This window comes from Myotis daubentonii, chromosome 3 (genome assembly GCF_963259705.1).
Source record: "Myotis daubentonii chromosome 3, mMyoDau2.1, whole genome shotgun sequence".
Classification (NCBI taxonomy): Eukaryota; Metazoa; Chordata; class Mammalia; order Chiroptera; family Vespertilionidae; genus Myotis; species Myotis daubentonii.
Genome location: NC_081842.1, coordinates 211,469,132 through 211,484,883, shown reverse-complemented (window position 1 = coordinate 211,484,883; position 15,752 = coordinate 211,469,132). Strand labels below are relative to the sequence as shown.

Below are 15,752 nucleotides of genomic sequence, written 5' to 3'. Positions count from 1 at the left end.
GATTTATGAAGAAATGAGCTGCGTTTGCAGCGGCCCAGGCTTGGCCCGGCTACCCAGGGAACAGATGATGCATGAGTTGCCAAATGTTTTGTGAACGGACCTGATGGGCACTTCTGTCTTCTCTTAGACAAACCCTCTCTTCCCAGAGCCTAAATGGATTTGGGAGAGGAGATTTGATTTGAAAAGGGATGTGGGGACACAGGTCCATTTTGAAGAATTGAAACCTGCAAACGTGTCAGCACTTTCCAGTTTTTATAAAACACGAGGGGTGAGCATCGCCCCCATCTGCTGACTGCATTGGGCCTTTCTGATGAGAAGAATCACCCTTGGTCGGCTAGAGGCCACCCTAAGGTACAATTCCATAGTCAACTTACAGCTGCCAATAAAGACAAATTAAAATAAATGAAATTTATAGTTGCCCCTAGAAGCCATGCCACGAACTAAAGTTCAGAAATATTTATTAACAAAAAGGTGTCCTTGAAGTTACTCAGAGGTTACATCTCGCAAATAAATAAATAAAAAAGATAGTTTGTCGTATTTACTTGGGTAAATCCCAAAGACTAGGCAGTCATGCTTCTAAAGATCGATCCTCATTCCTGAGGCTGACATAGTGTTTTGACTGTTGATATAACACAGAGTGGGGCAAAAGTAGGTTTACAGTTGTGAGCATGCAAAATAGCGTTTATGCTTGTATTATTATTTATCAGTTATTGTATTATTTTCCATACAAACAACTGGAAACCTACTTTTACCCCACCCTGTATTTTGAAATCACTTACCATTTTTCTGATAAGGAAAGGTTGTTACATGCTTATTGGTTTTTAAAAACTTGAGGGAAAGCAAAGTGTAAGGAAGAAAGAAGTCCCTTATAATCATGTGGCTCAGAGAAAATCAGTATTGATATTTGTAGGGGGTGTGCTCCAGGCTTTTTCTATATCCTGTAAGGGTTCGGTTCCCTGGCAGCAAGCGGAAGCCTGTGTGTGCCAGCCCACGTGGGGCCGCTGTTGTCACTCATTCATTCCACAAATACTGACCTGGAGCCTCAGCACTGAGGCAGCCCCGGGGACACAGCACTGGCCGCATCAGGCACGGTCCCGCAGTCGGGAGGCTGCGAGGAGGCAGAGGTGTGAGTCACAGATCCCACAGAGGCCCGAGTAGCTCCCAGCCAACACTGGGGCTCCCATGGAAGGCAATGGGGAGGACAAGGAGGGCTTCACCAGCAAGGGAAGAAGGGAATGGCACGTGCAAAGGTCCTGGGGCAAAAGAGCTTGTTGTGAGCCCCAGGGATGGAGAGAAAACCGGTGTGTCCAGAGCAGGAGTGGGAAGGAGGAGGGCTGAGACGAGGAGGTCTCCTTCCTGCCACCGTAAGGACTTTGATCTCTACCGGGAGAGTAATGGCAAGAAGGCACCGAAGGAAGGATCGTAAGCAAAGGGGAGAGCTGTGTTTTGAAAGGATGGTCCTGGCTGCCGCGTGCAGACTGGCCACCAGGAGCTCTATCCAGAACCACCCCTCTCCCATTCCGCACGGCTGCAAAGCCTCGGCCTCTCATCTCAGGGCCAAGCGTCGTAAATCGTCACTCACATGATCGGATGTGGCGTGTGAGCTGTAATTTCTGGAGTGGGACGTGGCTGTTATTGAAACGCTGTGGAGAGAGAGGCTTCATTCTTCCAGGATGAAGGAACACTGCAAGGCAAGGGTGGCTGAATTGTTCATATGCATCAAAGTGCTTGTTAAACAGGAGCCCTAGACATGCTGACCCCGGGGGGGGGGGGGGGCATGAGACCTAGGAATCCTCACATTTATGTGCTCCCCACGTTTAGGTGGTGGCTGAGAACTCACCTGGCCCCGCACTGGGGAGGTTTCAAGATCCCCTTGCCGGCTGAGCTCTCGGACCACCCCAGTCAGCACAGTTCTGGGGCCAGGAGGGTGTGGGGGAGGGAAAGCCAGGGGCAGAACCAGCGGGGGGTGAAATGCCGCGCCCGCGCCTCGGTCCTGGTGGGCAGTCCCACCGGCTGGCTCCACTCTTGTGGCCGGGACCGCCTCTCCAGCCTGTGTCAGCCCCTTCCCATCTGGGCCCTGGGGGTCGTGGAGCGAGACTGACCTGACACACACACTAGAACCCCTACAGCCCGATGACCCTTGCCCCTTTGCCATGCACCTGCCAGTTCTCGGCTGCCACCGGAGCCCATGTCATACTCCTGCTTATTACGAAAAAGGCCGCTGTGACCGGCCCGCTTACGTCATTTCATGGACGTGGGGGGATGTCTGCTGTGGCCAAGGCGTGTACACCTGTAGCTCTGATGGGTGCCGCGGTTACCTCCAGAGGTTCACAGATGTTTTAGGGTCCCGCCAGCGGTGGCATCTGCTCTGTAACCGCCCCCCCCCCCCAGCCCCAGCCTAGCGTGTTGCCCACCTACCGGGTCGTCACTGGTCTGGGAGGTGAACTGTGGCGCCTGTCACTCTCATTCTCGTCTCTCTTATTCTGAGGGAACCCCTGCATTTGAGACATAAGGTCTGGATGTGGACTGTCACCCCTCGGACTCTGTGGGAGGCCCACAGAAAGCAGCAGGCCTAGGGGTGCAGCTCCAGCGCCTCTCCTAGTGCTCACGGGCTCGCCTCCTGCCAGGGCCCAGCCCACGCCCACCCCGGCCCCCCGCCCAGCGTGGTTCCCCAGCAGATCCTCCCAGGTGACCTCACCAGTTCCCCGGGACGGATTCTCCCGTCCCAGAACCGGCGTGGAAACCGACTGATGCCCGTGGGCCTGCTTCCCCCCGGCAGGCGGGGGTCCCGAGAGGAAAAGTTCAGAGAAAGAGGCCAGAGTGTCATCATCTTTCCCATGTCTTGCGGTGAAATACACATAACATGAAACCTACCATCTTCACCGTTGGTGTGTGCACTTCGGTGGCGTTAAGTACATTCACGTTGTTGCACAACCCCTCCCCGTTCTTCCCCAGAACTTGGTCATCTTGCAAAACGGAAGCTCCGTGAAACATTCCGCATCCCTCCTCCCCAGGCCCGGTGGCCGCCATCCTGCTTCCTGCCTCCACGCACGTGGCTGGTCCAGGCACTTCGCATAAGCGGGATCACCCGGTGTTTGTCCTTTCGTGGCCCTTACGTCCTGAAGGTTCATCCATGTCGTAGCATCTGTCACAACTTCCTTCCCTTCTGAGGCTGCGTGCTGTGCCGTTGTGTGTACTGACCACAGGTTGCATACCCACGGGCTGATGGGCTCTGGGGCCGTCCCCACCTTTGGGCTGTTGTGAGTGCTGCTGCTCTGAACCGGGAATTGGCGGGGGGCGGGGGGGGGGTGCGGATCTCTCTCCAAGCCCCCGCTTTCAGTTCTTTGGGGGATACCCAGAAGTGAACTTGCTGGATCATATGATAATCTTATTTTTAATTTTTTTGAGGAACTTACTCTTCTCCATAGCAGCTGCACCCATGCACGTTTCCACCCCCAGGCGCAGGCCTGGGCCACCAGCATCATGCCCTGGTGCTGCTCGCGGTGCGCCTGGGTGTGTGTCAGCTGCCATTCCAGGGCACGTTAGGGGCAGGTTTTCATCTTCTGAAAGCACAGAGACTGCAAACAGCTGCAGCATGCACTTATAGCCTACTCGATGCGCCTTGCATGTTTCAACATATATCCTGTGTATGTTCGATATGTGTATTTACAGAATTTTACCCTCAAAATAATCCCATGGGGTAGGAACTACTGTGATCATTTTTATATGTTCATTTCAAGATGTGGAAATGGGGCTCAGAAAGGTTAAGTAACTTGTCCAAAGACACACAGTTGGAGGCGGGGGCGGGGGGAGGGAAGGAGTTTCAGATTCTAGGCTGACTCAAAGCTTCTAAAGAAAGAAGCCTCATTCTTTGGGTGTAAACTTAGCCTTGGGGAACATCTAAAAACCTAAATACCTGAAATTCCGTGTGAGTTCACTGAGATCATAGGCTTAATGACACATGGAAAGAAGCTTTTCATGATCCTCATCCACTCAAGAAATGGGCGTGGCGCCATCTAGTGGGGGCCTTGGGTAAAAGGCAATGTTGGCCGGGTGCCCTCCATGGACGAGGCACATTGGGGCTACAGACAGAGGCCCCAACCATCACCCTGCCCTGGGATCTGGAACCACCGCAGAGCAGACCAAGCTGAGCCGCCTCTATAAGGAGCAGCCTGGGGAGCTGGGGGCAGAGCAGGGAGGACAGGCCACCCCGCATGTTGAACCCGCAAGTGCTAAGGTCTGGAGGTGTCTGGTGAATAATTTGGACGGGAAGGAAAGGGCTTGATGGCATGTTGGTGACGACATGTTGTGGATGAAAAAAAAAAAGTGGGGGGAGGAATCTATGAAAAGTCACCTCACAGGGTGACCTGATCCTAACTTTCAAACGGGGCAGGTCATGGTGGGTAGTCAGGCCTCAGACCTGTAACTTCCCGGGGAAAGGTCTCAGCCAGCCCTGCCCCTCGTGCTTGTGCACCCAGCCTGGCTCGCCTCGGAACCTCCAGGGGTAGTGCCCTTGAGGCCATTGACCCCCAAGAGCACTGGACCTCGACGGGCCTGTCGCCAGATCCCCCCTTGCTCTTCTCCTCGCTCCCCGTAATCTCCCCAACGCTCCCCCTTTGCCTCAAGTGTACGAAAGAAGCTGCAAAGCTGCCCTTCCCTGGAGCGCTTGAGGTTGGCGTGTGTCGGGCCGTCAGGTCGCATGCCAGGAGTAAATTCCATGGGCTTGTGCCGCGTAATCCTCTTCTTTTTTATTTATTCTCATTGAGGTATAACGGACATGTAACATTACATCAGCCTCAGGTTTTCAAAATAATGATTTGCTATTTGTACATATTGCAAAATGATCTCCAGAGTAAGTGTAGCTAAGACCTGTCACATCTTTTTTCTTGCGGTGAGGACTTTTAAGATTTACTCTCTTAGCAACTTTCAAAAATGCAATACAGTATAATTAACTACAGTCCCCAGGCTGTCCATCACATCCCCACGACTGGTTATTTTATAACTGGGAGTCTGTACCTCTCGATCCTCTTCACCCATCTCATCCCTTGTCCACCCCCTGCCTCTGCCAACCGCCAATCTGTTCTCTGTATCTCTAAGCTCAGGTGTGTGGGGTTTTTTTTAAGATTCCACATATAAGTGACATCATACAGTATTTGCCTTTCGCTGCCTGACTTACATTCCTTAGTGTAATGCCCTCAAGAGCATCCATGCTGTTCGCAAGTGGTAAGATTTCCTCCTTTTTTTGGCTGAATAACATTCCATCCTATGTGTGAGTGTGTGTGTGAGTGTGAGTGTGAGTGTGTGTGTGCGCGTGTGAGTGTGAGTGTGTGTGAGTGTGAGTGTGAGTGTGTGTGTGCGCGTGTGAGTGTGAGTGTGTGTGAGTGTGAGTGTGAGTGTGTGTGTGTGTGTGTGTGTGTGTGTGTGTGTGTTTCGATGCTGTTGAGTTCAGTTTGCCAGTATTTTGTTGGGGATTTTCCATCAGTGTTCATAAGGGATAAGGGTATGTAGCTTTCTTTTCTTGCGGTGTCTTTGTCTGGTTTTGGTATCGAGGTGATGCTATTACTCTCCCATTTCACCTTTTGAGTCTCGGCTTCACCTATAAGATGGGGTTAATAATAGAGCCCTATCTAGGGCCGTTGTACAGGTTCAATGAGAGAATACACACAGTGCTTCAGCTGGGCCTGGCCCACAGAAAGCCCTCAAGTACATTAGCCAATAGTGACGACGATGATGATAAAGGAAACGTTTACCTCACGGGGCAGGCAGCTGGCTGGAGGGAGCTTATCCATTCAGCCGCGTTTGCCGCAGGGCTCTGTCCGATGGTGGCCGGGCAATTCTCCAAGTCAGGGGAGGAGCGGTGGTATTACAGGGTGGGTCTAGGAAGCCCCCTCCTGGCCTAACACTGGCAGAGCCTCGCCCCATCTGCAGAATCATTCAGAACCTCCTGCTTGCCTTGATTTCTTAACGATGGCCTGACAGCTTTGAAGGAACTGAAGCAAGGAGGCCTGGGAAGAGAGTCTTTCTCTGATGGGTCATCATGGGTTCATAGCGCACAAGAATGATTTGATATTGTGAGGAAGGTGATGAAGAAGACGAGGGTGGCCTTCCCAAAACACGAATGCGTTCTAATGTGCTTTAAAATATCCTTTAGAACCGTTTCAGGTTTACGGGAAACTGAGCGGACAGTACAGAGAGTTCCCATGGATCCCCCGGGCTTTCCCCTGGTGCCGGCATCTTGCATGGGTTACGGCCAACACTGAGACAGTATTATTAACTAAAGTCCATAGTTGGCATTAGGGCTCATCTTTGTGTTGTGCATTCTGCGGGTTTGGACACATATGTCAGGGCATGTATGCAGCATTTCAGCATCATAGAGTCCTCTCACTGCCCTGAAATCCTGCGTTTCCCCTGTTCACCCCTCTCCATCTCCACCTGAGCCCCTGGCAACCACCATCTTTCCACTGTCTCTGTAGTTTTACGCCTTCCAGACTTCACAGAGTTAAAATCAGACCATATATATATATATGTATCTCCTTTGCAGATTGCTGTTGTGCACTAACAAATATGCATTTAGGATTCTTGCAGGTGTTGGTCTGGCTTGATAGCACATTTCTTTCTATCACTGACTACATTCCGTGATGCGGATGTGCCCCAGTGTGTACCCCCGTCATTAAAGGGAATCTTGGTTGCTTCCAGTTTGGGGCAATTATGAATAAAGATGCTATAAATATGTACCCAAAATAAAAGAGTCTTAAAACTGAACAATACAAAAAAAACCCCAACTTAAAAATGGGTGAAAGATCTGAACAGACGCCTCACCAACGCAGATATACAGATGGCAATTTACATATGCAAATGAGCATATGAGAAGAGGCCAAATATCAGGTATCATTAAGGAATTGAAAATAAAACATGGACTATCTCTTCATTCATTTAGATCTTCGATTTCTTTTTTTTTTTAAGTCTTTCATCTTTTTCTTTTTTTATTGATTTTTTAGAGAGGAAGGGAGAGAGATAGAGAGTTGGAAACATCGATGAGAGAGAAACATCGATCAGTCGCCTCCTGCACATCTCCTACTGGGGATGTGTCCGCAACCCAGGTACATGCCCTTGACCAAAATCGAACCCGGGACCCTTCAGTCTGCAGGCCGACGCTCTATCCGCTGAGCCAAACCGGTTTCGGCGTGATCTTCGATTTCTTTCATCAACACTTTGTAGTTTTCTTCAAATAGATCTTGTACATATTTTTGTTAGATTTATACCTCAGTACTTCATTGTTTTGGTAATAATGTAAATGGTGTTGTGTGTGTTTTTGTTAATCCTCACCTGAGTATATATTTTCCATTAATTTTTAGAGAGTTAAAGGGTGGGAAGGAAGGGTAGACCAGGGGGTAGGTGGGTGGGAGGGAAAGAACATCAAAGTGAGAAAGACACATCAATTGGTTGCCTCCCGCACACGCCCCGACCAGGGCTGGGGATCAAACCTGTAACCCAGGCATGTGCCCTTATCTGGGAATTGAACCTGTGACCCTTCAGTGCTCAGCCTGGTGCTCTAACCACTGAGCATGCTGGCCAGGGCAACGGTGTTGTGTTTTTAATTTCAAAGTCCAGTTGTTCGTTGCTGGTATATAGGAAAGCAAGTGACTTTTGAATATTAACCTGTATCCTGCAACCTTGCTATAACTGCTTATTAGTTCCAGGATTTGTTACTGTTGTTGATTCTTTGGAATTTTCTGCATAGGTACATACACATGAAGGATTGTTGTGTCTTCTTGTCCCTATACTAGAAGCCCAGTGCACAAATTCATGTACCGGTGGGGTCCCTCGGCCTGGCCTGCCTGGATTGTGCCGAAACCAGCTCTCGGACAACCCCTGAGGGGTCCCGGATTGCTAGAGGGCACAGGCTGAGGGACCCCACCAGTGCATGATCGGGGCCAGGGAGGGACCGTGGAGGGACCGCGGAGGGCTCCAGGGTGTGTCCAGCCCTGCTTGCCCAGTCCTGATCAGCCAGACCCCAGCATCCAGCTAACCTACTAGTCGGAACATCTGTCCCCTGGTGGTCAGTGCATGTCATAGCGACTGGTCGACTGGTCAACTTTATGCCCCCTGGTGGTCAGTGTACGTCATAGTGAGCGGTTGAGCGGCCTTAGCATAACATTAGCATATTACCCTTTGATTGGTTGAACAGCCAACTGGACAACCGGACACTTTAGCATATTAGGCTTTTATTATATAGGATATAAGCTATCCTATCTAATAAAAGAGAAACATGGTAATTGGCGTACGACCACTACCCTTCCCATTGGCTAATCAACGAGATATGCAAATTAACTGCCAGCCAAGATGGCAGCCAGCAGCCAGGCAGCTGGAAACTAACATGAGGCTTGCTTGCTTCAGTGACGGAGGACTCCAACGTTCCCCGCCTGCCGCTGCAGGCCTCTAAGCTGGCAATTTGAAACATAGTTACAAAAATAGAAGCTAAACAAAACCCCAGAAACCAGCTTTCAGCTAGCCGGGATCTCAGACCTGGAGTTCATACAGAGTTTCGATTGTAGAACCTAAACAAACCAGATACCTGCTTTCAGGAGCGGAGGCCTAAGAGCTGGAGCCTCAGAGCTAAAGCTGGCTCAGAATAAATTTAAAAAAAAAGAAAAAAAGGAGCAGTTGGGAGCTTCAGTCCCAGCCTGAAAACAGCCCTCAGCCCCTCACCCAGGCTGGCCAGGCACCCCAGTGGGGACCCCCACTCTGATCCGGGACACCCTTCAGAGCAACCAGCCAGCCCCCACCCATGCACCAGGCCTCTATTCTATATAGTAAAAGGGTAATATGCCTCCCAGCACCGGGATCAGCATTATAGGGGGCAGCGCCCAAATCCCCTGATCGCCCTGTGGCTCTGTGTGTGACAGGGGGCCAGGCCACAACCTCCCTATCCGCCCTGCTCTGTTCCTGACAGGGGAAGGCGCCCCAACCCCCTGATCGGCCCTGCTCTGTGCCTGATAAGGGGGAGCTCCCCAACCTCCTGATCACCCTGCGGCTCTGTGTGTGACAGGGTGCGGTGCCCCAACACCCCACCCCACTGGCCCTGCTCTCTGTGTGTGACGGGGTAGAGCCATAACCTCCCCATCAGCCCTGCCCTGAGTGTGACAGTGGCGGCGCCCCAACCCCCTGATTGGCCCTGCTCTGTGCGTGACAGGGGGGAGCTCCCCAACCCCCTGATGGGTCCTGCTCTGTGCATGACAGGGGGCGGCGCCCCAACTGCCCTGCTCTGTGCCTGACCAGGGGCTGCACCTAGGGATTGGGCCTGCCCTCTGCCACCCGGGAGCAGGCCTAAGCCAGCAGGTCGTTATCTCCCGAGGGGTCCCAGACTGCTAGAGGGCACAGGCCGGGCTGAGGGACCCCCCTCCCCCCCCCCCGAGTGCACAAATTTTTGTGCACCGGGCCTCTAGTATTATATAAGCTATTATCATATTACTATAAGCTATTGTTTATTATTATATTATGGGCTTTAGTACAGGTTTGTAAATGCCAGCACTCTTTGTATGAAAGTTGGAGGAGACACTGTGAGAAAATAAACTGAGAACATAATTGCAAAGCCTTGGGCTAGTGGATGCCTCAGAGGCCGTGGCTGGGGAAGACGGAGACTTCCCATGTGCCCTGCAGCCCACAGTCCAGGGTCCTGGTGCCAGGGAACGTGGTATTTCCTGCTGGGCTCTGCGTTTCGCTCACTCTTATTATTAAAGTGAAATTACAGAGGAGCCTTCTGCCCTCACCTCCAATTCACAGGCACGCGGTCTGGGGTCTTTTTCTCCTGGGGAAACGGCATCACATCAGCACCCACCGTTAGATAAATTCTGACAGGCTTTTAAGCAGCAATAGAGGTAATTAATCACATGGGGGAGATTTATTGTATATCAAGGGTTTTTTTTAAAGGTAGTTATTAAACTCTTTTGTTGGGCATGATGTCAATTTTGTTTAAACGTCTTAAAAAGATTGTAAGCAATTTTTTTTTTTAAAAGACTGGAAGGCTGTGAACCAGTGTTAACGTTCCTGCCTCCCGGTGATGGGTCCTGAGCGAGTCTAATGTCGTCTTTGTGCGTTTCTCCGGTGCTCATTCTCCGCAACATTAGGAAAAATGTTCTTCTAAAGATGCGTAGAACAAACGAATGAAGAGCAGTTCTGCCAGAACCTCCCTTTACCTTAACACACCCTATTCCATGAACGTGGCGGTTTCTTTGCAAGAAAACAAACAGCTGCCACTTGCCAGCTGACCTTCCAGTGTTTGAGCCGTTTCTGCTTCCGGTCGCGCCATTTGGGACAAACAAAGCACACGTGTGTGGAGCCGGGAACCAGAAAATGGTTCCCCGGCCAAGCGTGTGCCCATTCAGACTCCCCGAGTTCCCTTTGCCTCTGTGCTGCCTGACTCCCCACCCAACAAGCCTGGGTCCCTGTCTGGGCCTGGAGTGGAGGGGGCACATATCCCAGCTTCACCTGCACTAGCTGTGTGACCTCGGGCAGGTCACTGAACCTCTCTGACCCTCAGCATCTGCATTTAAGAATGAGCATCGTGCCGAAACCGGTTTGGCTCAGTGGATAGAGCGTCGGCCTGCGGACTGAAAGGTCCCAGGTTCGATTCCGGTCAAGCGCATGTACCTGGGTTGCGGGCATATCCCCAGTGGGAGATGTGCAGGAGGCAGCTGATCGATGTTTCTCTCTCATCGATGTTTCTAACTCTCTATCTCTCTCCCTTCCTCTCTGTAAAAAAAAAAAAAAAAAAAAAACATCGTGGTGACCAGCCCGCCAGCCAGGCGAGGCACCTGAGGGAGGGGGCGGGGGGGGGGGGCACGCACTAGTCCTCGTTTCCTGTCCTCCTGGCCCTGACTGTCCTGCTTTTCAGTCCAAGGACATCGACAACCATCACGCGCTCATTGAATATAATGAGGCCGAGAGCAGCTTCGTTCTCCAGGACTTCAATTCCCGCAACGGCACCTTCGTCAACGATTGTCACATTCAGAATGTGGCGGTGAAGCTGCTGCCCGGAGACCGCCTGCGGTTCGGGTCCCAAGTGCTGACCTACGAACTCGTCATCGGAATCCCACCCCCGGTGAGTCCCGCGGGGCCAGGTGCATGGTGGGCAGAGGTCGCTGTGTTGCCTTCCGTGCCGCCCGAGGCTCCGGTGGAGCCGGGCCTGAGCGCGTTGCTCTGATCCCAAGCGGCGCACACGCGTGGCAGCCGGGATGCGAGCCGGGGAGGTTCGGACCCACCCCGTGGGTCCCAGGAGGAGCGAGTCCTCGCGCCCTCTTCTGGGCATTGGGTGGAATTGCAGGCCAGAGTTGCACAGTGGCCGGCACAGAACCCCTGGAGTTTCCCTGAAAAGGTGAAGCTGGTGAGGGGCGGTGGGGAGCCCGTGTGCGCTCTGGGAAACTCGGGCTGCTTCCGCTGGAGCAGCTCAGCGCTCTGCAGCTCCCTGGCCTTGCGATCCCGGCCTGGGGGCCCTCACGCTCCTGACTGAGGGATGTGGGTGCACACATCCTCTAGGGCCTAAGCCAGTGGTTCTCAACCTTCCTCATGCCGCGACCCTTTAATACAGTTCCTCATGTTGTGGTGACCCCAACCATAAAATTATTTTCGTTGCTACTTCATAACTGTCATGTTGCTACTGTTATGAACCGTCATGTAAATATCTGATATGCAGGATGTATTTTCATTGTTACAAATTGAACATAATTAAAGCATAGTGATTAATCACAAAAATAATATGTAATTATATGTGTTTTCCGATGGTCTTAGGCGACCCCTGTGAAAGGGTCGTTCGACCCCCAAAGGGGTCGCGACCCACAGGTTGAGAACCTCTGCTCTAGGTTCTGACTAATGGAGGGGCCTCAGTGGCTGTGCGAGGGCCGCCTGTGAGAGCAGCACATTCCTGATCACCCAGGCCGCGCGCTATTTTATTTTTAGGGAGGGGGAGGGGGGGAGGCGGTATTGAAGCACATCTCTCATCAAATATCTCCAGGGCCCGTTTTTCAAGGAGCTGATTCCTGTGTGCTCTTGTTCTGACTGTCTCTGGGGTCCCAGGGGCGGGCGCTGTGTCCACCCCCATCTCCCCACCCCCAGCAAGTTTCCAAGGAGAATCGTCCTGATGCCTTAGGGGGCGTGAGCCATTCCTAACCGAGAGCTCCCCGTGAGCACATTTCTCTCGGGCTTTGCGAGAGATAGACCCAGAGCCCCTGTCCTCTCAGAGGTGACATCCCAGCAGCTTGGGAACGTCCCCAGGTCCTGCTCAGCCTCAGCCTCATCAGAGCGCCAGGTGAATTAAATGGGGTCACGTGGGAAACTCTGGGGAAGGTGCCTAGCAGGGAGGCCACCCCCATAAATAGTGGCACAGTCGTGTGCAGTGTGACACATAGTGGGGACCACTGTCCCAAACTTGGGGAGAGTCAGGGAGGGCTTCCTGGGGGAAGTGACTTACAAGCTGAGACCTAGGGCTGCCGTGATGTGGCGGGGACAGAGGGGTGGAGGCCGCCCCAGCTCATCAGGACTCCCCCTAACCCTCTTGCCTACCCCTGCAGTTCTCCTTCCCGTGGATGGGGGGTCCGGCACCTTGGCCCAGACCACAGCCACCTCGGTTCACAGAGCAGCCGGCCCACGCCCCTTTGCCGCCACAGACGCCCTTCCAGCCGGGCATGCGGCCAGCGCCAGTGCAGAAGAGCTGGTCCCAGGGCTTCCCCAGGCCGACCACGGCCCCGCCCGCCTGCCACCAGCGGCCCCTGAGCGCCTGCGGGAAGATGTTCTCCTTCGTGGTGGAGGGTGCCCCCCAGGCTCCCGTCATCAACCAAGGTAGGCGCGGGCCACGTCCCCTGGCGGCTCAGGGTGGGCTTGCAGCCACGAGGCTGGGTCTTGCTTTTTGCTGGTTTTCTCTGATTCCACAGTAGAACATAGTCAGCTGTGAAAAAATCCTAAGAAAGCAGTTAGAGATCAGCCGCCACCCGATTTCCCCTGTGGACTTTGTGGTGTAAGTTCCTCCTGACTCTGTGCACTGTCCACGCGCACACGTCAGTACCTCTGTGCTGAGTGTGTGTGTGTGTGTGTGTGTGTGTACATATATGAGTGGGTAGCAGGATCTAAATGGATACACGTTGACTCAGATGTGCAGAAATGCCCTTGCCTTAGGAGGTTTTTAAATAGCTGATTACCGCCTGGCTGGCATGGCTCAATGCTATGAACCAGGAGATCGCAGTTCGATTCCCGGTCAGGGCACATGCCCAGGTTGCAGGCTCAATTCCCAGTGTGGGGCGTGCAGAAGGTAGCCGATCAATGATTCTCTCTCATCATTGATGTTTCTCTCTCTCTCTCTCTCTCTCTCTCTCTCGCTCTCTCTCCCTCTCCCTCTCCCTCCTTTCTCTAAGGAATCAATAAAAATATTTTTAATAAATAAATAGTTGATTTCCATTTTGCAGGTGAGAGGAGACTGAGGCTTATGGAGGAAAGTTACTTCCCCAGAGGTGACACTCAATCTAATCTAATGGTTTTTAGCGAAATTTAAGGCTGGTTATGCTAGTGACGGTCACAGCCCGGTCACTTTGGGGACACATAGCCTTCAAGGCCCTGTTCCCCACCCGCTCCCCCGGAAGGCCTCATGGCATCTGGGGGCAGGGGAGGGACTTCCTGTCTGTCACTCTGCTCTCGGCCACACTGGCCTCACTGCAGAGCAGCGGGTTCAGCTTAGTCCCTGGCGTGGTTCCCGGTTTCCGTCATGGCCTCTGGGTCCCGGTCCCACTCTCTGTCCTCTGTGTCCCAGCCCCAGACCCTCCGAGCCCCCAGGTCACTCAGCCACGCAAATAATAGTTATTCTTGTGAAATATAGAGACAAAGGAGTAAATAAAATGTATCTCTTCAGTTTACGTCATCATCATTGTCATCACCAGGCGAACCCTCAGGTACCTACCACCCAAGTCAAGAAATTACTCAGCCATCTCCCCCCAATCGTTTAACATGAAAAATTTCAAACATACGGCCAAGTAAAAGTAATTTCTCAGCTAACCCCCATCTAATTCTACCATTCCTGCTTTTCTGTACTCTTCATTACATATCCGTCGTTCTATCATCCTTCTCCTTATGCATTAATCCACCCTATATTTGGATACATTTCAAAGTACACTGCACATAGCTGTAGTCTTCCCCCTCAATATTTTAGGATAGATATCATCAATTAGAGTTCAACAGTTTTTGTCTTTTTGATGTAAAATTAACATGCAATGTGTATTAGTTATCAATTGTTGCATTAAAATGCTCTCAAAATATAGCATCCTAAAGCAAAAAAAAAAAAAGGATGATATTGTTTCTTAAGTTCAGCTCAAATACTGTTCCTAGCAATCTGAAGACCTGTGACCCACAGACACACCCTCCATGGACGTAGCATAACTGCTACGGACACTCCTCTTGTTCAAAAAGGAGCAAAACAGGAAATGCACCGGAGCCTCTGGTCCGTAGCCATTCTGAAACCCAGCCGGGAAGGTGCTGGAAGTTTCTTGATTCGACCCCGGTCCTACTCTTGCCCAGAAATGACTGTGGCTCTTGGCTCTACACTCTGGTCCCCTAGCTCTGCCCTTGAAGCCATCCTACCTTTTCCACAAAAGGTCTCACCCGTGTGCTGCTAAGTCGTGTCCTCTGCTTCCTGCCTATAGAAGCTTAGCGGGGCGTCCGAACGCCTCTTCTTTGTGAGTGAAGAGACAGGTGGAGGTTCGCCCCGGGGACTGACCTCTCTCTAGCTGTGAGCGTGGGCAGGGGTTTCTCTCTCTGTGCCCCATTTTGCGCATCTGTCAGATGGGATTAGTAAACTCATGTTGAGGGCCACAAACTGAGACATGGTCCCCAACCCCATAGCCAGGGAGACTGACATTAACAGAGCGATCACAGAACGACATCCATAAAGTGACAACTCTAGGCAGAAGAGGTACCGGTGCCCCGAGAGCTCACGACTGAAGGGCCTGGCTTAATCGGGGGATCAGGACGGTGTCCCAGAGGGAGGGAGGCTCACGCTGAGTGCGGACGGGCAAGTGACATTCGCTGAGAACGTAGGGGAGGAACACGGTGGAAGGGACCCTGAGGGCCATGTTGGGGGGTGGGGGGGGCGAGTGCGAGGGGATGGTCAGTGTGGCTGATGGGTGTGCTCCCAGAGGAACATGGCTTGAGACCATGTAAGAATGAGAAGTGATGGCCGGGTCTGGGCAGGGCAGGGACGTGATCCGAGGTCCAGCTGCACCAGAGGGTGTCGGACTTTGGCTGTGTTTGCCAGCACAGGGAAAGCACCTTGGACGTAGCTGAGCGGGGCTCCGCTTGTCTGAGACCCGGGGGGAAGTCATCGGCTCTCAGATGCACAAATAAAAGTGCGGGATCAGAATGAATGCGTGAATGAATGGACGTCCACGGGTGTGACGGTGCGTGCTTCATTCATGGTTAGTGTCAACACCCATGAATGTTTCATTGGCCTTGAAAAGAATTGGTTCAATTTACCACATCACAAAAAGACAAGAATGCACCCAGAAATCATAGTCAGTTGGAAACTTAAAATGCAGTGCTCGGAGCCGAGCGAGCTCAAAAGCAGAATTACAGAAAGCCTTTCAAAAGTTTCCACACCAAAAAGTGTACTCAGTGTCCATGTGAATGCACTTCCCCAGCCTGAGACGTTTGATAAAGTGGGGCCCCCAAACGAAACTATGTCAGAACCCCTCGGAGTCATTTCAACAGCCCCTGTC

General features: G+C 52.2%; 1 protein-coding gene across 1 annotated transcript in view; it reads left to right on the top strand.

Annotated features, from left to right (window-relative positions):
• Nucleotides 1-15,752, top strand: part of FHAD1 (forkhead associated phosphopeptide binding domain 1) — a 96,732-nt gene that overhangs the window by 10,011 nt on the left and 70,969 nt on the right. Inside the window, exons 3-4 of the mRNA XM_059691181.1 lie at nucleotides 10,895-11,101; nucleotides 12,567-12,834. Coding sequence (XP_059547164.1) covers nucleotides 10,895-11,101; nucleotides 12,567-12,834 — 475 coding nt within the window. The remainder of the gene's footprint in view (nucleotides 1-10,894; nucleotides 11,102-12,566; nucleotides 12,835-15,752) is intronic.